The 27198-nt window shown below is 39.9% G+C and overlaps 1 protein-coding gene across 1 annotated transcript in view; it reads left to right on the forward strand.

The window, feature by feature from the left end:
- LOC117470656 (kazal-type serine protease inhibitor domain-containing protein 1-like) overlaps positions 1 to 11896 on the forward strand; it is a 13918-nt gene extending 2022 nt beyond the window's left edge. Inside the window, exons 2-4 of the mRNA XM_034115469.1 lie at positions 2811 to 2971; positions 4160 to 4307; positions 11586 to 11896. Of these exons, the coding sequence (XP_033971360.1) occupies positions 2811 to 2971; positions 4160 to 4307; positions 11586 to 11671 (395 nt within the window). The 3' untranslated portion in view covers positions 11672 to 11896. The remainder of the gene's footprint in view (positions 1 to 2810; positions 2972 to 4159; positions 4308 to 11585) is intronic.
- The last annotated feature ends 15302 nt before the right edge of the window (positions 11897 to 27198 follow it).

Below are 27198 nucleotides of genomic sequence, written 5' to 3' on the forward strand. Positions count from 1 at the left end.
CTCCTCTCCCCTCCTCTCCCCACCTCTCCCCACCTCTCCCCACCTCTGCTGCTCACTGCTGTAGCATGGCCAGTAACCATCTGTAGCAACTATCAAAAATAGCTGTGTTAATTAAACGCACAAGGGGTTCTTGAATGAAATAATATTATAAAAGGCAAACCAGAATTGTTAACGCCCAATATACTCCTTAAACAAAATAAACAGAGTCAGATTTCATGCATTGATCCATTATATTGACAATTTTCCAGCCAAACAACACAAACAAAATTAAACAGTCCGCTCTGCGATACACCAAACTTGTCTTTACTGCCTAATCCAGGCCATTATTGTTCATTGCTCCTGCGCCCGTCGGCGGCAAAAAGAGAAATGTTTGTAGGCAGAGGACCGGCGTGTCCCAGAGGAGCGATCTCACCCGGTGTTTGTAGAGAATATCTCTCTTTCTGAGCCGTCCTCTCCACAGAGACGTGCTTCTTGGTCGGTCGATGCAATATTCACAGATTTGGTTTCTTTCAGTTAACTTCCCCGTTGCATTTATCCATATGCTGAGGAAATGACTATATCCCGCTGAATACCAGCAATCGCCACACACACTTCCTCCTGTCAGTAGCTACTGCTAGTGCTACTGCTACTGACCATGCTACAGATGTTAGTGCAACATCTCCAGCTCCTCTACCACAACCATCAGCAACAAGTGGACATGGAGAATTACATGAACTACATGTTGCTAAATCCACCGCGGGGCATAAACAGAAGGGTAGCCATGGCAACCATGCTCCGGGGTCTTCTTCGCTGCTTTTGGTGTATTTTGTGGCGGAAGTTACAGCGCCACTTACAGTCCCGGCATATGTACTACAGCGTTTCCAGCGGCCTCGTTTGAACAGACACGTTAAATGAAACGAATGCATGTGAACGGAAGACTTTTTTGAATACGCATACTGTGTATAAACGCAAACGTTCCCGTGTGCACAACGCCTTAATCTGAACGTTTCTACGTCTGACCTCAGTCCTCCCAGAAACTGAGGCTTCCTTCCAAACAACCGCGCTGCCGTAGTATTTATAGTCCCAACAGAGAGGTGCAGTGAGGACGTATCTCTGTGTTGGACCCTGAAGGCAGCGTGTTATCAGAATCTAGTATTCAACTCACTCGTGTAATAACGTGTTTTAACCTCTTAAGCCCTGAGCCTGTTTTTCAGGTTACAGGCTCGAAAATGACATTCCCAGAACAAATGACCATATCTTCACTTCTAAAAGGGGCAAATTAATAATCTTTTTTCTCAAAGCAATGATAAACCTGTGAGTTGGATGTAGAAAAGTCAGAATCAATATAGATGTTTTTATTTTAAAACTGTTAAACAATACAAAATAGGGATGTGGCTTCCATCTATTGCACCAACACGCTGTGGTGCTCTCCAACGGTTGTTGAAAAAAGTGGCCATTTCCACCAACTTCTCCACATCAGGACATTTGATATGTAGTGGAAGCAGCATTTCCATGGTTGCCCTGCACAAATCCTAGCAGTGATGATACCTGTATTAACCTGTGACGCCCTGAGCAATGATAAACCTGTGAGTTGGATGGAGAAGTGTCAGAATCAATATAGAATTTATGTTAAAGTCAATTCAGATTGAACATAGTAAAAAAATGTAAATGATAGTGTCCGTCCAAAAATAAACCATTACTTATAGTGAAAGCCACCCTTGAATGATGGGATAGTAGACTAAAAGCTTTAGGAATCCAAACTATAACATATAATAAGTACCCTGTATCAAGATTGATGCAAAACAAGTGACATTTGACCTTTTAGAGAGGTTTAGCAAAAATAACCCACTTCTGGGGTCATTTGGGTGGAAATGGGTGTATTTGCTGTTTTCTCTGGAACCCATTGGTCGATTTTGATGATTGACATCTCTTTTGAACCGTTAGAGCCAATAGAATCTAGGGGGAGTTCCTAAATCCGGAATGGAAATGGAAAGAAAATGTAAAACTTTCCATTGAGAAGTGAAAGTGATGCGCACGCAGTCGAAACCTAACTTACGCTCTGACATCTGAAAACTTAAAACTAGGTTTATTGCTGATGGATTATCAGAAATCATTTCAAAGAGACACAGACACATTGGATTAACCTATGGATTAACCTTCAGCAGTGATTTTATCGTTTTAATGCCATTGAACACAACTTTTGATCAGAACAACAGCAAAGGTAAGACATATTGCCGTGTTGGCTACCTAAAGCTACGTGGTGTGATGTCTGTGTTAGCTTCCCATGTCGCTCAGTGATGACACTTATATATCTAGAATCTGTGGAATCTCAGTTTGCTAATCGATATCTTATTTGTGCAGATCCGATAAGTAATAAAGTATTTATACCGTCAGTTCTGTGCTAAGGGTGTTAGCATTTTTTCGCTCAGGGCTCATTTAGACGCTTCTTGTGAGACTTGTGTTTTGTTTCGGTAAAAATGGTTCGTATCGTCAGTTAGCTGAGTTTCTTCCCGTCAGACGCTGTTTCTTGCAGATGTTGCGTTTTTGCCCCCGCCCGTGGGTCCGTGGGGCTCAACCTGTTTTAACCAAATGTCTCTCAGAGGGGCGTGGGGAGGGGCTCCTTATTTTCATCTAAAGTAACAGACAGAGAATCAGCACTTTGGAAACAGGGCTGAAACAGAGGGGATTATGGGTAATGCTGCAATGATCTGTTTGGTGTTTCAGCCAATCAGAGACAGGCTCTGGATATATCTGAGACCTGTGATATATTGATGAAAAACATTATAATAGGGGACCTTTAATATATAAATCCCTTACTCATCCCTCCCCAGTCCCCATCATCAAGGTGCCCCCCCACAGCCAGGTGAACGGGACAGGAAGTAGCCTGGCGTTCCTCTGCGAGGTCTTTGCATTCCCGATGGCTCTGGTGGAGTGGAGGAAGGAGGGCCGGGATGTGGTGCTGCCCGGGGACGACCCCCACATCTCAGTACAGGTGAGTGTCCACCTGTAGTTTCAAGTTTCAAGTCTTTATCATCATGTAGCAGTTACAGTGTAGATATGACAATGAAAAACTGAAGTCAGGCTGCTCCAACAGAGCAACATGAATATATATAGGACATAAAACTAATAAAATAGTGCAGTAACCAACAGAGTGGTACAGGGATGTAGTATTTCTGTGCTAACATTAGGCTATAAAGGAACTACAGCGCGGTCACATGACTTCACGTCACCACCGCTAAGCTAAAGGTGGCTAATGTTGGGCTATAAAGGAACTACAGCACGGTCCCATGACTTCACGTCACCACCGCTAAGCTAAAGGAGGCTAATGTTGGGCTATAAAGGAACTACAGCACGGTCACATGACTTCACGTCACCACCGCTAAGCTAAAGGTGGCTAATGTTGGGCTATAAAGGAACTACAGCACGGTCACATGACTTCACGTCACCACCGCTAAGCTAAAGGAGGCTAATGTTGGGCTATAAAGGAACTACAGCACGGTCACATGACTTCACGTCACCACCGCTAAGCTAAAGGTGGCTAATGTTGGGCTATAAAGGAACTACAGCACGGTCACATGACTTCACGTCACCACCGCTAAGCTAAAGGTGGCTAATGTTGGGCTATAAAGGAACTACAGCACGGTCACATGACTTCACGTCACCACCGCTAAGCTAAAGGTGGCTAATGTTGGGCTATAAAGGAACTACAGCACGGTCACATGACTTCACGTCACCACCGCTAAGCTAAAGGTGGCTAATGTTGGGCTATAAAGGAACTACAGCACGGTCACATGACTTCACGTCACCACCGCTAAGCTAAAGGTGGCTAATGTCGGGCTATAAAGGAACTACATCACGGTCACATGACTTCACGTCACCACCGCTAAGCTAAAGGTGGCTAATGTTGGGCTATAAAGGAACTACAGCACGGTCACATGACTTCACGTCACCACCGCTAAGCTAGTAGAACAACATGTTAAAATCTCTTCAGCTTGTATTAACCACAGACCTTACTTCAAGATAACAACTAAAAACACATTCAGAAAACCATTGACCTCCAGACCAGGGGACAGGAAGTGATGAAATGCTGACTTATCTCAGGGTTTAGGACTCATTCCTGCACCTCTCTATCAGAGCCTCCGGACTCTCCTCTGGTCTCACACCTGTCGTCTCTCCTCAGTCTAGGGGCGGGCCTCTGAAATTCGAGCTCTCCAGTTGGCTGCAGATTGAGGGGGCGGGGCCAGAGGACTCTGGGACCTATCGCTGCGTCGCTCACAACGACATGGGGTCGGTGTCTGCGTCCGCTGTACTGGGAGTACTGGGAGCAGGTGAGACATCTCATTCATCTGACGCTTTTACCCAGAGCACGTCGTTAACCTGTTGAGCCCCACCGGGCGGAAAAACGCATCATCTGCAGGAAACAGTGTCTGAGGGCTTCTTAATATTGAATAAACTATGAATGTTTCACATCCATGTAACGGGAAGAAACTCAGCTAACTGATCTTTTTTTTTTTTTTTTTTGCAAAAAACCCCACAAAGCTAACGCTGACCCTCTGAATTAGCCACGAGCGAAAAAATGCTAACGGCGTTTGCACAGAAATTCACTCATAACACCCTTATTACTTATCATAACTGCACATCCAACCCCTCGATTAGCATCGTGAGAAGACACAGAATCGATGGGTACCTACATTATCACTCCATGATAAGAACTCGCGACATCATAAACAAAAACAGACATCATAACACGTGGCGCTAGGTAGCTAAAACGGCAATATCTCTTACCTTGGTCGTTGTCTGGTCAAAAGTGGTCTTCAATGGCATTAAAACGATAAAAAGGTTAATGCAATGTGTCTGTGTCCCTTTGAAATGATTTCTGATAATCCATCAGCAATAAACCTACTTTTCCCGTTTCAGATTTCAGAGCGAGAGATAGGTTTCGGTTTACGGCCAACTGCATGCGCGAAGCCCCCACTTTTTTTTGGTAACGTTGGTGTGTATGTGGAAATCCCCCTTCGATTCTATTGGCTCTAACGGTTCAAAAGAGATGTCAATCATCAAAATCGACCAATGGGTTCCAGAGAAACGGCAAAAACGCCCATTTCCACCCAAATCACCTCAGAGGTGGAGTTTCTTTTTGCTAAATCTCTCTAAAAAGGTAAAATGTCACTTGTTTTGCATCAATCTTGATACAGGGTACTTATTATATGTTGTACTTTGGATTCCTAAAGCTTTTAGTCTACTAACCCATCATCCAAGGGTAGTTTTCACTATAAGTACAAAAGAATGTTTGGACGGACACTATCATTTACAGTTTTTTACTATGTTCAATCTGAATTTTCTTTAAAATAAAAAACATCTATATTGATTCTGACTTTTCTACATCCAACTCACAGGTTTATCATTACTTTGAGAATACAGATTATTAATTTAACCCTTTTAGAAGATATGGTCATTTGTTCTGGGAATGTCATTTTCGAGCCTGAGACCTGAAAAACAGGCTCAGAGTTTAACAGGTTAAAGAAGGTTGAGTCCCAGTGTCTCAGTTCAGACGCACTAAAAGATTCAGTCTGTCTGCTATTTGTTAAAAAAGTCATAATTCCCATATGTGTTATATTGAACTAAAATAAAAAATGATACTGACCTTGTTTCTGTAAGACGATTTAAAGAAACGTTTAACAATTAAATTGTCTCGTCAGCGTTTTTCACACAGATCTGTCTCCTGGGCATTGTGGGAATTGTAGTTTTATTTAATTTAAAAAGGAAACAATTCAATTATCATATACTGTATATTTCATCCCCCCTCATGCTTTTGCGCAACAAACAAACAAACAAACAAACAAAGACTCCCCTACACACACACACACACACACACACACACACACACACACACACACACACACACACACACACACACACACACACACACACACACACACACACACACACACACACACACACACACACACACACACACACACACACACACACACACACACACACACACACACACACACACACACACACACACACACACACACACACTCATCCCGTCTACAGAGTTTCGTAAATGGTGCTCCATATTATGTTGAATTGTTTTTCCTTATCACTGTCTTCTGACATTGTGGTGTGTTCAATTTGCAATAATTAATTTTCCACGTGTGTAGGGCAGCTGCTTCCTTACTTTCAGTTTAGTCAAACGGTATTTGCCCTCCAGTTGGGTTCCTTATTTTCTGGGTATGTTCTGCTGTGTATTTTATAGTTGCATGTTTTTGAAGTCCTTTCAATTTAGCTACAGTTCCAAAAGGCACGTATGAGGGGAAGTGTAGTTTTTAATCTCGTGATCAGAGAGGGCAAGAATAAACACATCCTCTACTCAAGTAGAAGTACACATACTCTGTTTAAAAATACTCTGGTAAAAGTAGAAGTACTGACTAAACTTCTTTCACTCAAGTGAAAGTAAAGAGGCTTTGAAATGTACTTCAGTAAAAAGTACCCATAACTAGCAGCTGTTTTAAAGAGTACCTGACCTCCCTTTATATTAATAGAACAATAATGTCATTGTTAGCTAATGAATGTTTCCATGCTGAACAACGGCAACATGACAACGTTTTCATTGGTCCCTCTTCTTTAGAGAAGACCAGGAAATGATGGATACACGGATCGTGTTCAAATCAATAGGCACGCAATGACTCTAAATAATAATGATCACGCCACCAAACACACATTCAAACTAAAGGAACCAGCCTGTTTGGGAAATGTGAGAAGTAGAAAGTACAGGTATTTGTGTTCAACATGTAAGAAGTAGAAAGTACAGGTATTTGTGTTCAACATGTAAGAAGTAGAAAGTACAGGTATTTGGGTTCAACATGTAAGAAGTAGAAAGTACAGGTATTTGTGTTCAACATGTAAGAAGTAGAAAGTACAGGTATTTGTGTTCAACATGTGAGAAGTAGAAAGTACAGGTATTTGTGTTCAACATGTAAGAAGTAGAAAGTACAGGTATTTGTGTTCAAAATGTAAGAAGTAGAAAGTACAGGTATTTGTGTTCAACATGTAAGAAGTAGAAAGTACAGGTATTTGGGTTCAACATGTAAGAAGTAGAAAGTACAGGTATTTGGGTTCAACATGTAAGAAGTAGAAAGTACAGGTATTTGAGTTCAACATGTGAGAAGTAGAAAGTACAGGTATTTGGGTTCAACATGTGAGAAGTAGAAAGTACAGGTATTTGGGTTCAACATGTAAGAAGTAGAAAGTACAGGTATTTGGGTTCAACATGTAAGAAGTAGAAAGTACAGGTATTTGTGTTCAACATGTGAGAAGTAGAAAGTACAGGTATTTGTGTTCAACATGTAAGAAGTAGAAAGTACAGGTATTTGGGTTCAACATGTGAGAAGTAGAAAGTACAGGTATTTGGGTTCAACATGTAAGAAGTAGAAAGTACAGGTATTTGTATTCAACATGGAAGAAGTAGAAAGTACAGGTATTTGTGTTCAACATGTAAGAAGTAGAAAGTACAGGTATTTGTGTTCAACATGTAAGAAGTAGAAAGTACAGGTATTTGAGTTCAAAATGTAAGAAGTAGAAAGTACAGGTATTTGTGTTCAACATGTAAGAAGTAGAAAGTACAGGTATTTGTGTTCAACATGTAAGAAGTAGAAAGTACAGGTATTGTGTTCAACATGTAAGAAGTAGAAAGTACAGGTATTTGTGTTCAACATGTAAGAAGTAGAAAGTACAGGTATTTGGGTTCAACATGTGAGAAGTAGAAAGTACAGGTATTTGGGTTCAACATGTAAGAAGTAGAAAGTACAGGTATTTGGGTTCAACATGTAAGAAGTAGAAAGTACAGGTATTTGGGTTCAACATGTAAGAAGTAGAAAGTACAGGTATTTGTGTTCAACATGGAAGAAGTAGAAAGTACAGGTATTTGTGTTCAACATGGAAGAAGTAGAAAGTACAGGTATTTGTGTTCAACATGTAAGAAGTAGAAAGTACAGGTATTTGGGTTCAACATGGAAGAAGTAGAAAGTACAGGTATTTGTGTTCAACATGTAAGAAGTAGAAAGTACAGGTATTTGAGTTCAAAATGTAAGAAGTAGAAAGTACAGGTATTTGAGTTCAAAATGTAAGAAGTAGAAGTACAGGTATTTGTGTTCAACATGTAAGAAGTAGAAAGTACAGGTATTTGTGTTCAAAATGTAAGAAGTAGAAAGTACAGGTATTTGTGTTCAACATGTAAGAAGTAGAAAGTACAGGTATTTGTGTTCAACATGTAAGAAGTAGAAAGTACAGGTATTTGTGTTCAAAATGTAAGAAGTAGAAAGTACAGGTATTTGTGTTCAAAATGTAAGAAGTAGAAAGTACAGGTATTTGGGTTCAACATGTAAGAAGTAGAAAGTACAGGTATTTGGGTTCAACATGTAAGAAGTAGAAAGTACAGGTATTTGTGTTCAAAATGTAAGAAGTAGAAAGTACAGGTATTTGTGTTCAACATGTGAGAAGTAGAAAGTACAGGTATTTGTGTTCAACATGTAAGAAGTAGAAAGTACAGGTATTTGGGTTCAAAGTGTAAGAAGTAGAAAGTACAGGTATTTGTGTTCAACATGTAAGAAGTAGAAAGTACAGGTATTTGTGTTCAACATGTAAGAAGTAGAAAGTACAGGTATTTGTGTTCAAAGTGTAAGAAGTAGAAAGTACAGGTATTTGGGTTCAAAGTGTAAGAAGTAGAAAGTACAGGTATTAGTGTTCAACATGTAAGAAGTAGAAAGTACAGGTATTTGTGTTCAAAGTGTAAGAAGTAGAAAGTACAGGTATTTGGGTTCAACATGTAAGAAGTAGAAAGTACAGGTATTTGGGTTCAACATGTAAGAAGTAGAAAGTACAGGTATTTGTGTTCAAAGTGTAAGAAGTAGAAAGTACAGGTATTTGTGTTCAACATGTAAGAAGTAGAAAGTACAGGTATTTGTGTTCAACATGTAAGAAGTAGGAAGTACAGGTATTTGTGTTCAAAGTGTAAGAAGTAGAAAGTACAGGTATTTGAGTTCAACATGTAAGAAGTAGAAAGTACAGGTATTTGTGTTCAACATGTAAGAAGTAGAAAGTACAGGTATTTGTGTTCAACATGTAAGAAGTAGAAAGTACAGGTATTTGTGTTCAACATGTGAGAAGTAGAAAGTACAGGTATTTGTGTTCAAAATGTAAGAAGTAGAAAGTACAGGTATTTGAGTTCAACATGTAAGAAGTAGAAAGTACAGGTATTTGTGTTCAACATGTAAGAAGTAGAAAGTACAGGTATTTGTGTTCAACATGTAAGAAGTAGAAAGTACAGGTATTTGTGTTCAACATGTGAGAAGTAGAAAGTACAGGTATTTGTGTTCAAAATGTAAGAAGTAGAAAGTACAGGTATTTGAGTTCAACATGTAAGAAGTAGAAAGTACAGGTATTTGTGTTCAACATGTAAGAAGTAGAAAGTACAGGTATTTGTGTTCAACATGTAAGAAGTAGAAAGTACAGGTATTTGAGTTTCAACATGTAAGAAGTAGAAAGTACAGGTATTTGAGTTCAACATGTAAGAAGTAGAAAGTACAGGTATTTGTGTTTCAACATGTAAGAAGTAGAAAGTACAGGTATTTGTGTTTAAAATGTAAGAAGTAGAAAGTACAGGTATTAGTGTTCAAACATGTAAGAAGTAGAAAGTACAGGTATTTGTGTTCAACATGTAAGAAGTAGAAAGTACAGGTATTTGTGTTCAACATGTAAGAAGTAGAAAGTACAGGTATTTGTAGTTCAACATGTAAGAAGTAGAAAGTACAGGTATTTGAGTTCAACATGTAAGAAGTAGAAAGTACAGGTATTTGTGTTCAACATGTAAGAAGTAGAAGTACAGGTATTTGTGTTCAACATGTAAGAAGTAGAAAGTACAGGTATTTGGGTTCAACATGTAAGAAGTAGAAAGTACAGGTATTTGTGTTCAAAATGTAAGAAGTAGAAAGTACAGGTATTTGGGTTCAACATGTAAGAAGTAGAAAGTACAGGTATTTGTGTTCAAAATGTAAGAAGTAGAAAGTACAGGTATTTGAGTTCAACATGTAAGAAGTAGAAAGTACAGGTATTTGTGTTCAACATGTAAGAAGTAGAAAGTACAGGTATTTGTGTTCAACATGTAAGAAGTAGAAAGTACAGGTATTTGTGTTCAACATGTAAGAAGTAGAAAGTACAGGTATTAGTGTTCAACATGTAAGAAGTAGAAAGTACAGGTATTTGGGTTCAAAATGTAAGAAGTAGAAAGTACAGGTATTTGTGTTCAACATGTAAGAAGTAGAAAGTACAGGTATTTGTGTTCAACATGTAAGAAGTAGAAAGTACAGGTATTTGTGTTCAAAAATGTAAGAAGTAGAAAGTACAGGTATTTGGGTTCAACATGTAAGAAGTAGAAAGTACAGGTATTTGTGTTCAAAATGTAAGAAGTAGAAAGTACAGGTATTTGTGTTCAAAATGTAAGAAGTAGAAAGTACAGGTATTTGAGTTCAACATGTAAGAAGTAGAAAGTACAGGTATTTGTGTTCAACATGTAAGAAGTAGAAAGTACAGGTATTTGTGTTCAAAATGTAAGAAGTAGAAAGTACAGGTATTTGGGTTCAACATGTAAGAAGTAGAAAGTACAGGTATTTGTGTTCAAAATGCAAGAAGTAGAAAGTACAGGTATTTGGGTTCAACATGTAAGAAGTAGAAAGTACAGGTATTTGTGTTCAAAATGTAAGAAGTAGAAAGTACAGGTATTTGGGTTCAACATGTAAGAAGTAGAAAGTACAGGTATTTGTGTTTAACATGTAAGAAGTAGAAAGTACAGGTATTTGTGTTCAAAATGTAAGAAGTAGAAAGTACAGGTATTTGGGTTCAACATGTAAGAAGTAGAAAGTACAGGTATTTGTGTTTAACATGTAAGAAGTAGAAAGTACAGGTATTTGAGTTCAACATGTAAGAAGTAGAAAGTACAGGTATTTGTGTTCAACATGTAAGAAGTAGAAAGTACAGGTATTAGTGTTCAACATGTAAGAAGTAGAAAGTACAGGTATTTGGGTTCAAAATGTAGGAAGTAGAAAGTACAGGTATTTGGGTTCAACATGTAAGAAGTAGAAAGTACAGGTATTTGTGTTCAAAATGTGAGAAGTAGAAAGTACAGGTATTTGTGTTCAAAATGTAGGAAGTAGAAAGTACAGGTATTTGTGTTCAAAATGTAAGAAGTAGAAAGTACAGGTATTTGGGTTCAACATGTAAGAAGTAGAAAGTACAGGTATTTGTGTTCAAAATGTAAGAAGTAGAAAGTACAGGTATTTGGGTTCAACATGTAAGAAGTAGAAAGTACAGGTATTTGTGTTCAACATGTAAGAAGTAGAAAGTACAGGTATTTGGGTTCAAAATGTAGGAAGTAGAAAGTAAAAAGTGGTCAGAAAAATAAGTAGTGGAGTAAAGTACTGATACCAGACACATGTACTTAAGTACAGTAACAAAGTATTTGTACTCCGATACTTACCACCTCTGCTCGTGATATTAAGATCAGTTTGACGTGAGTGTTGATGGTTAAACTCTCTCTGTGTTGTCAGAGGAGCTGTCGTCCTTCCTGTCTGACAGCGTGTCGGAGATGGAGCGCCTGATGGACGCCACCCACTACGACCAGGACTTTTACTGACGTGTGATGTCACTTCCTGTCACCTGACGCCGCCTGGCTTCCCTTCAGCGGGGACAGTACACACACTCAGGGACTGGAATATAACGTTTTATTATGTTTTCATTATAATCATCCCATATTAGTGACGAGGCTCAGCATGTTGAACGTGTTGTTGACGTCGCCGGTTCGAGCCCGAGTCTCCTGTTGCTGTGAAACTAACTTTATCGTTTTAATAAATGTTAAAACTACCAAACTGCTGTTTCTGTTCCTTCTCACTGACCTTCAAATAGCAGGAATGAGTCCTTCACCCTGACATGACTCACTTCCTGTCCCCTGGTCTGGAGGTCAATGGTTCTCTGAATGTGTTTTTGGTTGTTATCCTGAAATAAGGTCTGTGGTTAACACAAGCTGAAGAGATTTTAACGTTTTGTTCTACGTCAGTAAATACCACACTGGTGAATTTAAAAACTGGGGTTGCAAAAAAGCTAATAAAATGGGACCACTGGGAGTTGAAATATGGCCTTTTTCTGGTTTAAAAACCAGAAAAAGTGTAATAAATGGATGCAGCATTTTCAAAAATATGTGATTAGGGAGGCTGTGGCTCAGTGTACGCTGATCTTCGGATCAAGAGAGTACTGGTTCAATCCCCACTGCAGTCAGCATGACGTTGTGTCCTTGGGCAAGACACTTCACCCCAAATTGCTCCAGTAGGGACTGCCCACAGTACTGAGAGTATGTAAGTCTCTTTGGGTAAAAGGGTCTAACAAGAACATGTAATGCAATTTGATGATAATGCTAGTAAACACAAATGATGCTAATTGCACAAGTTATTATCCTGTACTTTCTGAATGCTGGGGACCCTACTTTTTCCACACCACACATGGACACTGGAGACTTATTTATGTATATAGTTTGGTGTATAGTTTTATAGTTATTTATATATATGCCGTGTTTGAGTAGTTACTCAAAGAAGGCAATGCATTACACGCTACTAGTTATTTTAGAATAACTCCATTAGTTACTCACTGCTGAAAGTAATTAGTTACATTACTAGGTACATTACTTTTGGATTACTCTTTATATTTTTCATTTAATTCTGGTAGTCTTCACCAGGAAGCTCGCTATAAATGTTGGCTAATTCCAGCTAGTTTGTGTAACCCATTATCTTTCTGTCGCTAGATCTTACAGAGGTTCCCTGAACGCCTCACAGACAAAGATTCCAGCTCAAAGGCTTAAGTCTCCTCCTCAGCAGCAGCACCGGAGCAGCTGTTAAGAGTTTGAATAAGTTGTTTAAATGTATAATTTCAATGTAAATTCACCGAAGAGAGCTGGCTACAGAGGAGCAGCTGCTTAACTGGTGAGAAGCTGTGGAAACAGGGACGACTCTGACGCCGTTTCTCCCAAATTAGCGACAGTGGCGGAGCCAGGACATTTTCAGTGGGGTGGCCAGGATGGAACCAACACATTCTCACTCCCAACTCGGCCTATGTTGACGTTATGTCAGGGTCCCTGTCGTCACTTTCCAACGCAAGGGGGGGCCCTTTAGCGTCGAGTTTTAATTTTCAGGGATGTCCATAGACTTCTATAGAGCTCCCCACACCAACGCGGTTTCAGAGCCGGTCCCAACGTATGTAGTAGACGAGTTGGGATCGCGGCGAAATGCTCTCCCCAGATCCATTCTCACAGCGTTTATCAACCTTTTTCTAACTCAATATCAAGACACACTTATTGTGTTTACTTCTTTATTTTAATTGAATAATGTCCGACTTTTGTTGCCGTCAGTTAGGGGGGAGAGTAGGGGCTCAGAAACCTGAGATCTGTATTGTTTCATAGGTTTTTCCTTCTAATTTTGTATTCTTTTCTAAACTACACATTGTTATTTACTCAACAATAAGACACTATTATCCTTGTGTTTATTTATTTGTTTGATTGTATAATGTCGGAGCAGCTCATAGTAGTTGCTTTAGAGAATTTTACACAAGTAAGTATTCTCTCCGCTATGTTTGACAAACCCTGTGATAGTCCTCAAGCTCTGTGATTGGATGTTTGAGTGGCAGTGCGCCGAGGGTTACGCCGAGCATCGAACAGCACTTTGAAATGGGATGAAACCACGGCAGACTATCCGAAACTGGATTCGAACGGGTTCAGCTCCACCCCCCACCCCGTCCCCAGAACTACACATGCCGCCTCTAAGCTTCGGAATCCGGTTCGTTTCAAGCACCAAAAAGTTGTCCGTGTAGAAGCAAGAACCGCATACGTCACATACGTTAGTTGACTACTCCTAAAGGACGTCATGAGATAAGTAAACTTTCAACATCTGGAACATAAAAGTATAGCATTCAGAGGCAGAACATGTGATATCGTGTGTTAGCTAATGTAAGGAAATGTGTGTGTGTCATGTCAAGAGTCCTATATATGTTTCTATAAAGTGCTACTGTTTGAGAGCATTGCTGTAGGACTGCTTGAGAGCAGAGGTAATGTTTTCCTCGTTATTATTGATTGTTGTACAACGAAATAATAATTGATCAACTATACCTGTGTTTGTGTTTTATTGATCCCTCTCCGTTTCATTCTTTCCTGTTGTGAGTGCGAAATTGCCACAACAGGACAGTGAATACTTTACAGCGGCCGCTGCTGTGAGCTAACGGGAGAATAAACTCCCGTTGAAGAGCAGCCAGCACTGCAGCGGTCGCTAAATGAAACACATGAATAAACAATGAACCACGGCACTCTGGAGAAAAGTATAAGGTTGGAGAAGTCGTTATTTAATTTAATCTGGCTTCGTATGATTAAAAGCAACACGATCATCGACCCGACGCAGTCCCCCATTGTTGTTGTAGTTAGCGCCGTTGGGGAGAAAATCAGCGACGTAAACGGTGACGTCATGACGCAGCAGCGGCAGCACCAGTCGGGCTCTGAGCGGTGTGAACAGAGCGGGAGCTAAACCGAAGAACCGGTTCTGAACCAGAAAAGCTCTAGCACGGAGCTTGAACGGGAAAAGCCTTGGTGTGAAAGGGGTATCTGAGACAGAAGATTTCAGAAGATGTGTCCTGGGTTTAGGTGCCCGGAGATGGCCTGATGTAGCTTGTCTAGTCCTATGGTCGTGCTCGTCTCTTGAGTAAACTATTTGATCATAAAAATACAATGTTTTTTTGCTAAATTTGAATTTTTTTTGAAAAGTGATAACATGAGATTGCAGACGTTTCTCAACCGGAAGCCATGATAGGTTTCTCTGCACAACTCCAATATGAGTGCGCTTCGAACAGTGGAGAGCGAGTCTGGCAGCCTTGTTTTGAGCTATTTGTAATTTCTGTATTTGTGACCTGCTCCATCGAAATCAGTCGCATTGACCCGAAGACACATTTTGAGTTGTATACACTGTTGGAAAGAGGAGATTCCTAGCTTTCTAATGATATCAGGATTGTTTTTGTACTCCAAATATTAAGCAAAATATGTCACATGATATAATGACTGTCACCGAGTCATCATTTTGAGAAAAAGGCCTTTAAAGTTTCCTCTTCTCTGGAATCCATCGATCTGATTGATTATTAGCGGCTAATAAATGATCAAAATACTACGGAAGGAAGATATGTTCGTTTGGATTACTGGTCTGGGGGAAGCTCGCGAGTGTGTGTGTGTGTGTTTGTATAATTTTGCACAATTTTGGCTGTTGTTATGCCTGCTGTGACGTTAAGTTACTCCGTTCTCCGCTTATTTATCATCTGAATTTGCCGAAACAAGTTTAATATTCTGAAAGCCAAGACTTTGTTTAATTGAAATCAGATGAAAACAAACTGTAACGGACCCTGCCGTGTTATCTATGATTACTATACGCCTTACATTCATAATGTCAGCCGGAGGGAGGAAGCGGCGCTGCGGAACAGCAGAGTGTGAGTGAGTGTCACGATCTGTTTGTGTTGTGTTTTGTCTTGTCTTTTTCTGTCTTTGGTTTCCTGTCTTATTTTGAAAAGTGTCCCGCCCTGTCTTGCCTGTTGCTTTCTGTCTGTTTTCCCTCCTATCTGATTGTCTTATTGTGTTCACCTGTTGCCCTTGTGTTTCTTCCTCCTTTACCCAGCTGTTTCTTGTTCCTTGATTACCCCTCCCTGTATTTAGTCTTGTCTCTTCCTGTGTTCCCCTGTCGGTTCATTATTTGTTTGTCCTCCCTTCACGTCACGCTTCATGTTTGTCTCTCCGGTCTTCCTCCATGTTTCTCACGGTCAGTTTTTGTGTTGTCGTTTTCTTTGCTACCGTTTCAAGTTATGCCATGTTTTGTCTACCAGCTTTTAAATAAAGCTCGCTTTTTGTTTCAAGACCTTTTTTCAGTTTTTGTAGTCTGCATTTGGGTCCTACCTTTTTCCGCGATCTTTACAGTGATCGTAACAGAATGAACCGACCAACATTGGACTCAGCAGATTCTGATTTTTTTATTCTCCAGGCGGAACGTCTTGGGTACTCTCTAGAGTACCTTTTTTATACCTGGTATGACGCCACATCTATACGGGGTAGAGTGGCTGCTTTGAAGGAGGCACGCCAGGAGGTTGCTCGCAAGCCCTGGCTCAGGGGTTTGTTGCCTGAGTGGCTACAACATTTTACATGTAGTCCTGGAAACTTTTCTCAAGCCTCTAACCCTTTCCTGGGATCCGACTACTGTCCTGTTGGAGGTCCACGGCGTCTCCAAAAGGCCTCTAAGAGACGCAGGGCCAGGATTCCAGCCCGTGCCCCAGCAGCCATGTTTCCGGCTCCAGTTTCGGCTCCAGTACTGGCTCCCCGGCCGACGCCAGCCCCCCGTGTTTTGTCAGTGGTTCGGCCCACTCCAGCACCTCGTCTCCTGTTGGCTCTCCGGCCGACGCCAGCCCCCCGTGTCCTGTTGGCTCTACGGCCGACGCCTACCCCATGTCCTGTACCGTTGGAGGTCCCGCCGACTACTCTTCTGCCGGGGGTCTTGCCAACCCTATGTCCTGTCCCGTTGGGGGTCCCGCCGACTACTCTTCTGCCGGGGGTCCTGCCAACCCTATGTCCTGTGCCGTTGGAGGTCCCGCTGACTACTCTTCTGCCAGGGGTCTTGCCAACCCTATGTCCTGTGCCGTTGGAGGTCCCACCGACAACTCTTTTTTTTGAGTTTGTTCAGCAGCAGACTGTGATCGATCACATCGGAAGCTGCGCTAAAGTCTAACACGACAGCTCCTACAAGCCTCCTATCATCCGTGCTCTTGAACCAGTCGTCGGTCATTTGTGCAAGTGCTGTACTTGTAGAGTGACCATCTCTATAGGCATGTTGGTAGTTCCTTGTCAGATTGTTACTTGCAAAGTAGTATTGAATTTGGGTGTATACTATTTTTTCTATGAATTGACTTAACACTGGGAGGAGACTTATAGGTCGACTATTGGAACCAGCAAAGGTCTTTCTTTTATCCTTGGGTAATGGGATAACCTTGGCTTCCTTCCAGATCTCGGGGCACACGCCTTGCTCTAGACTTTTATAAAAAATGTGACTCAATGGCTTGGATATGTATTTGGCCGTCATTTTGAGCAGTTTACCATCCAAATTGTTAATGTATGTTGAAAATATGCTTTTACATACATTAACAATTTGGATGGTAAACTGCTCAAAATGACGGCCAAATACATATCCAAGCCATTGAGTCACTTTTTTTATAAAAGTTCGTGTCACTGTAACATTGTGGAATTCAAACATGCACTGCTTTCCCCTCATGATACGATCTTTAATGATGTGATGTGACACTGTGTCCTCGACTGCACCCATGGCATTCCTCAGCTTGTCTACTTTATTTGTAAAATAATCATTAAAATGATTTGCAATATCTGCTGGCTTGGTAATGAATTGACCCTCGGTTTCTATAAAGGAAGGATGCATGTTTGAGTTCCTCCCCATTATGTTATTCAATATTTTCCATAATTTCTTTCCATCATTCTTAGTATCACTGATGTCCTGCATGTAGTATTCCCTCTTTCTACATTTATTCAATTTGGTTACCGCATTTCTTAGTTTACAGTAATGTTGTTTGTCACATAGAGAACCTGTTCTGTCTGCAGTTTTTTTTAGCATCATCTCGTTGGACCATTAAACTTCTCATCTCGTCATTCAACCAAAGTGCACACTTTGACCGGGCAGACCATTTTCTCATAGGAACATGCTGATCGGCAATCCCCATGAAAGACTTCATAAATACTCCCAGTGCTTTTTCTGGGGTTTCCTCATGGCAAACATCAAAACATTGCACATTCTTTACCTCCTCTACAAATTGTTCCTGATTAAACCCCTTATAAGACCTTCTATCATTTATCTTGGAGCCAGCCTTAGGTATTTTGCTCTTGCGTACTATAGCAACTAGATTATGATCACTAAAGCCAACTGTGAGTGACAACACTTTAGTGCAGTGCTCTGGCCTGTTAGTATAAATGTGGTCAATGCAGGTCGTTGTAATAGCCCCATGTTTATTTGTAGCCCTTCTGGTTGGTGATGTTATTACCTGAGTCATATTACACATTTTGGCAGCTAATGCAATCTTGTTCCACATGGGGCATTTCTCATTGAAGGCATTGATATTCAGGTCTCCCATGAAATATATTTCGCTATTACACTCAGCTGTATTATCTACCATTTCACAAATACCATCTAGATCAGTGGTTCTCAACTGGTTTGGCCTCGGGACCCACTTTTTCCTTCGTCAATGAGTCGCGACCCACCATTTTGAACCACACATTTAATTCACAAAAAGTAGTGCAGTAATATAAAATATTAATATTAATATAAAAGTGAAGAACAGTGAATACATTTTCAATAAATGTAGTCCATGGGAACACAACCACATCTTCAACATTGTTAGTGCCATGCAAGGCAGATTATATCCCTTCACAGAACCACAGTATGCTTTTTAAACAAGTTTAAATTGGTGATGGTCATCACGTTTTTAGAGTCAAAATTGTAATGTATGTAATAAATAAAAAGGCACACTTGTGTTGTATTACATCAAAAGGCAGACTTATCTTCAATAACAGGCATGCTTTTGAGAAGGCATGAGAAGAATACAGAACTGTGTGTACTGTATGTTGTATTATTATCCCCCCCAACAAACAAAAAATATAATAAATAAATATATATATAAATATTTAAACCAGATTTAGAATAAAAAATAAATACAATTAAAACAGTAACAGTACTTATAGAGTCAAGAAATAAACAACAAAATAAAGAGTATATGTATATATCCCATAAACAAATAGTTATGATGATAAATAATAAATAAATAGACAGAGACAGAGTGATTATAACGAATAATAGTAAAAAGTACATATACAGGCATGCTTTGTGTGTAAAAGGATAATGTTATTAAAGTTTCAAGAACCAAAATTGAACTGTCGAAGAGCTTATCTGGGATACATTCTGAACAACATTGTATTGTGACAAATATTCAGTGTCAGCATTTACTGAACTTACTGTAACACATCTTAGTCTGGGGCAGCGACGTGCAGTCAGGGGAGGCAGAGCCTCACCTGTCATACTCCAATGTAACAGAAAAACTACTAAAGAAAAACTAAATAGTAATAATAATCAAATGTCTCCACTGATCTGTGTTGTAAGTGTGATTTCTGTTTGATTCCAATCGCTTTTTATAGTCAAAATCAGCAAATTGGCCGAGCTCGCTACAACTACATGGGAGCGATGAGAAGTGAGGCAGGGGCGTGCTCTGCCTCTCGTAAGCCCACAGTAACTTGCTGGAGCGCGGGCACTAATTTAGCGCGGGCACTTATTTTGTGAGCGCGCTCCAGCCAGTTACTGTGGGGTGAGGTGAGGCACAGATGAGATCTGCCTCACCTCAGAATGCGTCACCCCACAGAAACTGGCTGGAAAGCGGGCCCTAAGCGCATGCCTGTTACCATCTCACTGTAGGTCACCAATGTAATGTTTGTAGATCCCTTTATTACATTTATCCTCACCATCCATAGTCTCTAAATAACTTATTTCACGTATATATGATATTTAGGCTCGCTGGTCTCATCGTACAACGGCTATGAAAAAATCACCAGGAGAGGCAGCCATAACCTCTGCCGCACTGAAGGGGGCGCACGTGAGCCCACAGGTTCTTGTTGCTACTGTTATTCTACCGCAAACAACAAACTAGACTTTTGAAACTACAGGAAGATAAGGAGGACTTTTACAAAACAGTAATAGAGATTGTTGTCCAGAAGGATAGCATGGACTTCATCTTCAAGTCAAGGTAAGACCACAACTGTAATGAACATGGGATCTTACTAAGAAAGAACAATCCAATATTTAGATTTTGGGTATCCTTTTGTTGAACGGTCTGTTTAAAATGAATCATAGCATCAGACTAAAAAAGCTTTTGAAAATAATAGAATATTTCGATTAAGGTCAAAATATAATATTTGTAAATCTGACTCTGAAAGAGTCAGTGCCTCACCAGGGCATTTTTGCCTGCAGTGTCCAGTTCTTTTGCCTCATGACACGCATTTGGAAACATGTCCAGCCTCTCCCTGGAAACATGATTTGCCCACAAGGCGATCTTTTTTTTGAACGCCTCGATTTTTGAAGCCAGCGAACTTCTGCATGATACATCACCTGTATGTGCTCATTGCCCAGGTCTTGGCACAGCTTTTGAAAGCACCGGGTGCTCTTTGCGCTGCGTTTAATGTGGTTCACCGCTTTGACGACATCCTTCAATGTTTCATGAAGCACTGGCACCATGTCCTTTGCTGCTAAAGCCTCTCAATGCAAAAAACAGTGTTGCCAAGTCGCATTAGGGGCTTTTTCTAGTATTCTCTTCACCACCCCTGAATGTTTTCCAGTCATGGAGGCAGCGCCATCAGTTGTGATTCCGACACACAGATCCCAGTTTAGGCCCACCGAACCCAAGTACAAGTCCACAGAACTAAAAATGTCCTCCGCAGTTGTAGTAGTTTGCAGATCTCTAGTGCAGAGAAATTGCTCCTGTAAGTCCCCTTCCCACACATGCCTCCCATAAACAAGTAAAATTGCATGGCTCGCGATGTCTGTGGACTCGTCCATCTGTAATGCATAGTGAGCACTTGCCTTGATGCGAGCTGTGGTCTGTTGTTGAATGTCATCGGACATTTCTTCAATCCGCCTACTGATTGTATCGTTTGACAGTGGTATGGTCTTCAGTTTATCCGCCGCAGATTGATCCAGCAGCTCTCTGACCATGTCAATGGCGGCAGGTAAAATAAGGTCCTCTGCAATGGTGTGGGGCTTTTTGCTCTTTGCAATACGCTGAGCTACGAGGTAAGATGCACGGAGGGCCTGCTCTTGTTTTGAACATGAAGAGGTCAGGCACTGTTGCGATGTCCTCAGCTCTGTGAGTCTTTGAAAGAACTCAACAGGTTTATCTTTATAAGCGGAGTGTTTCGTTTCCAAATGCCGCTTCATTTTGACGGCTTCATGCTCTCTCGTGCCAGTATCTCACTGCAAACAACACACTGAGGTTTTGGTCCCTCTCTTTTATCTTCAATGTATGAAAATCCATACTTAACCTGTTAAGCCTGAGAGACCCCGGTACCGGGGCACTGCCGCAACATCTTGCAGGAAACAGTGTCTGAGGGCATGTTCATTTAATAAACTATGAATGTTTTATATCCATGTAACGGGAAGAAACTCATCTAATTGATCATTTTTTTTTTTTTTTCAAAAGAAAACCCACAATGCTAACACTGAGCCTCTGAATTAGCAACGAGCGAAAAATGCTAACACCTTACTGCACCGAAACTCACTCACAAAACCTTATTATTTATCTTTTCACCACATCTAACACATCGATTCACATCGTGAGGTGACACAGAATCGATTGACACCGACATTACCACTGAATTATACGAAATGGCGACGTTATAAGCAAAAACGGACATCAAAACAGGTGACGCTAGGTAGCTAAAAATGCTAACATTTTTACCTTGGCGCTGTAGTCTCTCCAAAGTGGTCTTCAATGGCATTACAACGATAAAAACGCTGCTGAAGTTAATCCATAGGTTAATCTAATGTGTCTGTGTCCCTTTGAAATGATTTCTGATAATCCATAAGCATTAAAACTGCTTTTCCGTTTCCAGATGTCAGAGCTAGAGATAGGTTCACTCTGATGGAAAATTACATGCGCGAAGCCCCCACCTTTTCTCTTCACAACGTGTGTGTGTGGGGGACTCCCCCTTCGATTCTATTGGCTCTAACGGTCAGAAAGAGGTGTCAACCATCAAAATCGAGCAAGGGGGGCCAGAGATATGGAAAATCCACCCAAATGACCCCAGAAGTGGTTTCTTTTGGCTAAATCTCTCTAAAAAGGTCAAATGTCACTTGTTTTGCATCAATCTTGATACAGGGTACTTATTATATGTTGTACTTTGGATTCCTAAAGCTTTTAGTCTACTAACCCATCATCCAAGGGTGGTTTTCACTATAAGTACAAAATAATTTTTGGACGGACACTATAATTTACAGTTTATACTATGTTCAATCTGAATTTTCTTTAAAATAAAAAACATCTATATTGATTCTGACTTTTCTACATCCAACTCACAGGTTTATCATTACTTTGAGAAAAAAGATTATTAATTTAACCCTTTTAGAAGGGAAGATATGGTCATTTGTTCTGGGAATGTCATTTTCGAGCCTGAGACCTGAAAAACAGGCTCAGGGCTTAAGAGGTTAATATATTCAGAATCATACCTGCGTTTCGCCATGTTTACAATTTGAATGAATGAGCGGTAAATACTGATAACGTAACGCAGCACGTTATCATGACATAACAAAAATTATGGAAAAAAGTCAAACCTTTTTTGAAGGCCGGGATCATCACAACGCCCAAGACGCTTCCTACCCAGGACGCAGCAAACGGTGACTGCGCGCGCAGCATTAGAAATCCCAGACTTCAAAAAAAGTTTGACTTTTTTCCATAATTTTTGTTTTTTTTCAATTTTTTCTTCGCTCACACATCCGCGACCCACTTGAAACGGGTCCGCGACCCACTTGAAACGGGTCCGCGACCCACTTGAAACGGGTCCGCGACCCACTTGAAACGGGTCCGCGACCCACTTGAAACGGGTCCGCGACCCACCAGTTGAGAACCACTAATCTAGATAGTTTGAATTGGCACCCGGTGGCCTATAACAGCATCCAATTCATATGGGTTTTAAATTTGGCAATTGTATTTGTAACCATAAAGCTTCTATTTCATTTTTCATTAGGTCGTATCGTACTTTAGCTGGAATATGATTTTGTACATAGATCAAAACTCCGCCACCATTCTTATCTCTATCCTTTCTGAACAGATTGTAACCATGCATTGCAACCTCTGAATCATCAAAAGATGAGTCCAGGTGTGATTCTGAGATAGCCAGTATGTGTATATTATTTGATTCTACCAAATGGCATAGTTCATGCACCTTATTCCTCAAACTACACACATTCAAGTGAGCAAGTAACATTCCCTTCTTTGGCAGATTAACAGAATGTGACATTATTGTCATGTGTTCATAATTAGTTCATATCAGATATACCTTAAAAGTCCAGTGATACAATTAGGCTCTGGAGTGCTGTGGGGGGCGGATTATCAGCTTGTCATGCCTCAGGAAGGCAATCTCTCCCCTCTCCCCTCTCCCCTCTCCCCTCTCCCGCGCTTCCCACAATTAAGGGAGTAGCTCTTTCCTTTTCCTCCTGACTGCGTCAGTGTAATCATCATTAATGTAGATGTCCCTCTTAGATTCTCTCCAAAACCGCTGATCTGTCCTTGAACCTCAGGAACTTCACTACTATATCGAGTGATGGACACCAGGATGGTGAGTACTTTATATTGTGTTTCATCTTGAGTTCAATAAGTGTTATATTAGTAAAATTAATAAGATTATGACAACCTCTCAGATAATTGTATGTCAATTGGTATAGATATATAATCAAAATTAGATTCATGTTTCAAATGTAATTCAATCACAAATGTGGACTTCCTCATTTCAAGATACAATTTAATACTACACCAACTGTAACATTTTATAATAACCTTCATTAATGAATGGTCGATTCATAGGCAATTACACTTCTTTCAAACGTTATTTTGTTGCAAACAATGAAAGATAATAATTGTATACTCTATCAGTTTATTTTGGCACAGATAATATTTTTTTAAATAGTACATTTAGTAAGTGTTTGTGACTACAAAATCATGTTTAAACCTTTAAGAAATTGTTTGTAAAACATTAATAAATCTTACATATATTGATATTTGTAAAACGTGGTTGATTTTTGGTTTATAAATCTTCTATTAACATTATTTAGTTGGCTGTTATACATTTGCAAGTGATGATTAAAATACCTTGAAAAGCATCTACTGTATAAACATTTTAAGATATTTAGTAAGATCGTGTTAATTGTTATTAATAGTTATTTTTTCTGGTCCATCAATGTTTGCATTTTCATTGATGTAATTTAAATCCTTTGGTTATTATTAAAACAAATACTTGTTAACTGTTAAAATAACATTTCATGGCTTTATTCATAGTAAGTCAACTTGAATTATTATCATTGTATCTTTCGTTAACAGTGGAATAACTTAAAGGTCCCCTATTATACTTTCATCAATATACCACAGGTCTCAGATATATACAGAGCCTGTCTCTGATTCAGATGTGAACAGATCATTGCAGCATTACCCATAATCCCCTCTGTTTCAGCCCTGTTTCCAAAGTGCTGATTCTCTGTCTGTTACTTTAGATGAAAATAAGGAGCCCCTCCCCACGCCCCTCTGATACCCCATTCACAGCTTGAAAAGCACCAGGTTTTCCTGTTCACACCGCAGCGGAGCAGCCTCTAAGCTCCGGAATCCGGTTCGTTTCGAGCACCAAAAAGTTGTCCGTCTAGAAGCAAGAATCGCATACGTCACGCTTACGTCGGAGGGGGGCGAGATTAACCTGAGCTAACAGTTAAGGCGAGTACGGCAAATAAAAGTTGTAACAAGCAGTAGTGCTGAGCAAAGTGACTAGAACGCAACCACACACTTGTAAAAAAAACACACTTTATAAAGTCAGGCAACACTAACCAGGCTTCGTGTGATTCTGTTTATTTGTACCTTACTTTGACCATCCGTTCGCTGTTATTGATCATTGTGGAGAGCAGGCAGACGTTTGTTATTATAGCAGCTATCGGATGGAATCAATACATGGGCTGCACAGGTTGTCATGTCCGACTATCACAAGTAGAATCATAATGAAAAATACGTCGGTAAAAAGTGCCTGTAGAAAACGGCTTAGCAAGTAGTCAGTTTAGCTTCGGTTGCTATGCTAACATCACCCATGTTATACCAGAGAAACTTTCATAACAGCGTCGGGCTCTGAGCGGTGTGAAAAGAGCCGGAGCGAAACCGAAGTACCGGTTCGGAACCTGAAAAGCTCTAGCACGGAGCTTGAACCGGAGTTGCGTTGGTGTGAAAGGGGTATAAGAGAGATTTGGTTACAAAGAACTCAATGGTGCTCTTGGAGGAGATTCAGGTGATAAGGGGGGGGGGGGGGGGGGGGGGGGTTACCTTGGTTGCTGATTGGCTAATGGTTACACAAGACAAAACATCATTATGACATCATCAAGTGGCCAAAATCTGATCAGCTCATTTTCAGACAGGTTTTTATATAAATGGATCAGGGGGGGGGACTCAGGTTTATGTATAAAAGACATGAAAAAGTGGATTTTGCATAATAGGTCCCCTTTGGCTCACTATCAAATTACTATTTTTTATGGAAGGTTTATTATAGTACTGGTAACCAACACAGGTTTTGTCATGTGTTTTCTTCTCCAGATGAAGCTGTCAGTGTTGCTGCTGCTGGCCCTGCCCGCTCTCTCCTCAGCTTTCAGTCCTCTGGACACCCGGAATAACACAGAGCAGAGAAATGGTAAACACAAACTGGCTTTATTCCTTTGGGGAATAGTAGAAGAAAAAGGGTGGTATTTTCGAAATTAGCAACACAGAACATGATGGAAAAATCTGTAGTTTGTACGTATTGCAGTTCTGCACTTGGTTGTTAAAGGATCATTTTACCAAAGTCACAAACTGACTGTGTTTTCCCTCTTAACAGTTTTTTTTTAGTGACGTAGAAACGTAAGCTTTGGTTTTAGACAGTTTCTTTGAGACTTTTGCCACCACCCCCAATTAGGGCTGGTTATGGTTACTACAATAAGTGCATTTAGATACTTTGCACCGTCTGCTCTTATGGTGTTGTTTTATGCTTTATGAACGTGGACAACAGTGAAAAATATATATCCTTCATGACCAAGGTTGGAATTGAAATAAAAAAGTGAAGTGAAACTTATGCTTGTCACCCTCTGGTCCACACGTATTAATCGTCATGATCCCAAAACGTATGATTGTATGAAAAGATTTTTAAATAAATACAAATGTATTTATTATAAACTTGTTAGGCCTTAACCTATTACTGTGTATATCACCATTCAAATATGTTTAAGAAACCCAACACAGCTCAGTAAACATTGAGAAATGTTGACTTCATTTGATTGATAAATATGTGATTTGTAAATGCATTTAAAAGATTTGCAAACTCACAAATACATTTGCAAATGTAAAACGGATCTGCAAATACGCTGAATATGTTCACAAATAAAAAAAAGATCTGTGAATATCTCTTTAACATTGACAACTTTCGATCAGGCATTTGTGAATCCATGTTGTATTTTTCAACCAAAAATGCGCTTGCGGATCTCAAATCTCTGCTTGTGGATCGTCTTTTTACACACACAGAGTTTTGAGACATACTTTCCGCCGGTCTCGGCTAAAATCTACTCGTGTCACTCGGTTATTTTCGGAAACCACGTGATGGCCTGCTGATGACGACATTTCCGCATGATTTCAAAGTAAGAGCATGATTGTTTGTTTTTGTATTATAATGAACAGCGGAACGTTAGATGCATTCTTCATCACCATCATCATCATGTTATAGTGATACGGTTAGTTTGGGTTAGTTTATTTGTTCAATACAGCATATATCGAGCACATCCGTATGCTCCTTTGTCGTGGTGCACACACGCATTTCTACAACGTCCAGCAGTGAGCTTTTATTCTATAAAACGTTTTTAAAATCTACTTTATAGCTTGTAGTAACTCACGGGAGGCTTCTTTTATTTTATTTGTATTCATAATCATTTTTATTTTTCGTCAGAATGTATTATGGTGCATTATTCACCAATGTTTGTTCTCAAAAAACAGTGCATTGTGTGAAATACAACTGTGATTTTTATTAAATTAGTTAGTTTTTAAGGAAGGCCAGAGCTTCAGCTGAGTCAAATAGATTGTTCCCTTTAGTTAACGTTATTTAAATTATTTAACGGTTGCATAAAAAGGTCTAACTGACCCTTTACATAACATCAATAAAAAGCAGTAGCAATGATTATATTAGATAGATAGATAGATAGATGGATAGATAGATAGATAGATAGATAGATAGATAGATAGATAGATAGATAGATAGATAGATAGAGAGAGAGAGAGAGAGATAGAGAGAGAGAG

This window comes from Trematomus bernacchii, unplaced genomic scaffold, assembly GCF_902827165.1.
Source record: "Trematomus bernacchii unplaced genomic scaffold, fTreBer1.1, whole genome shotgun sequence".
NCBI lineage: Eukaryota > Metazoa > Chordata > Actinopteri > Perciformes > Nototheniidae > Trematomus > Trematomus bernacchii.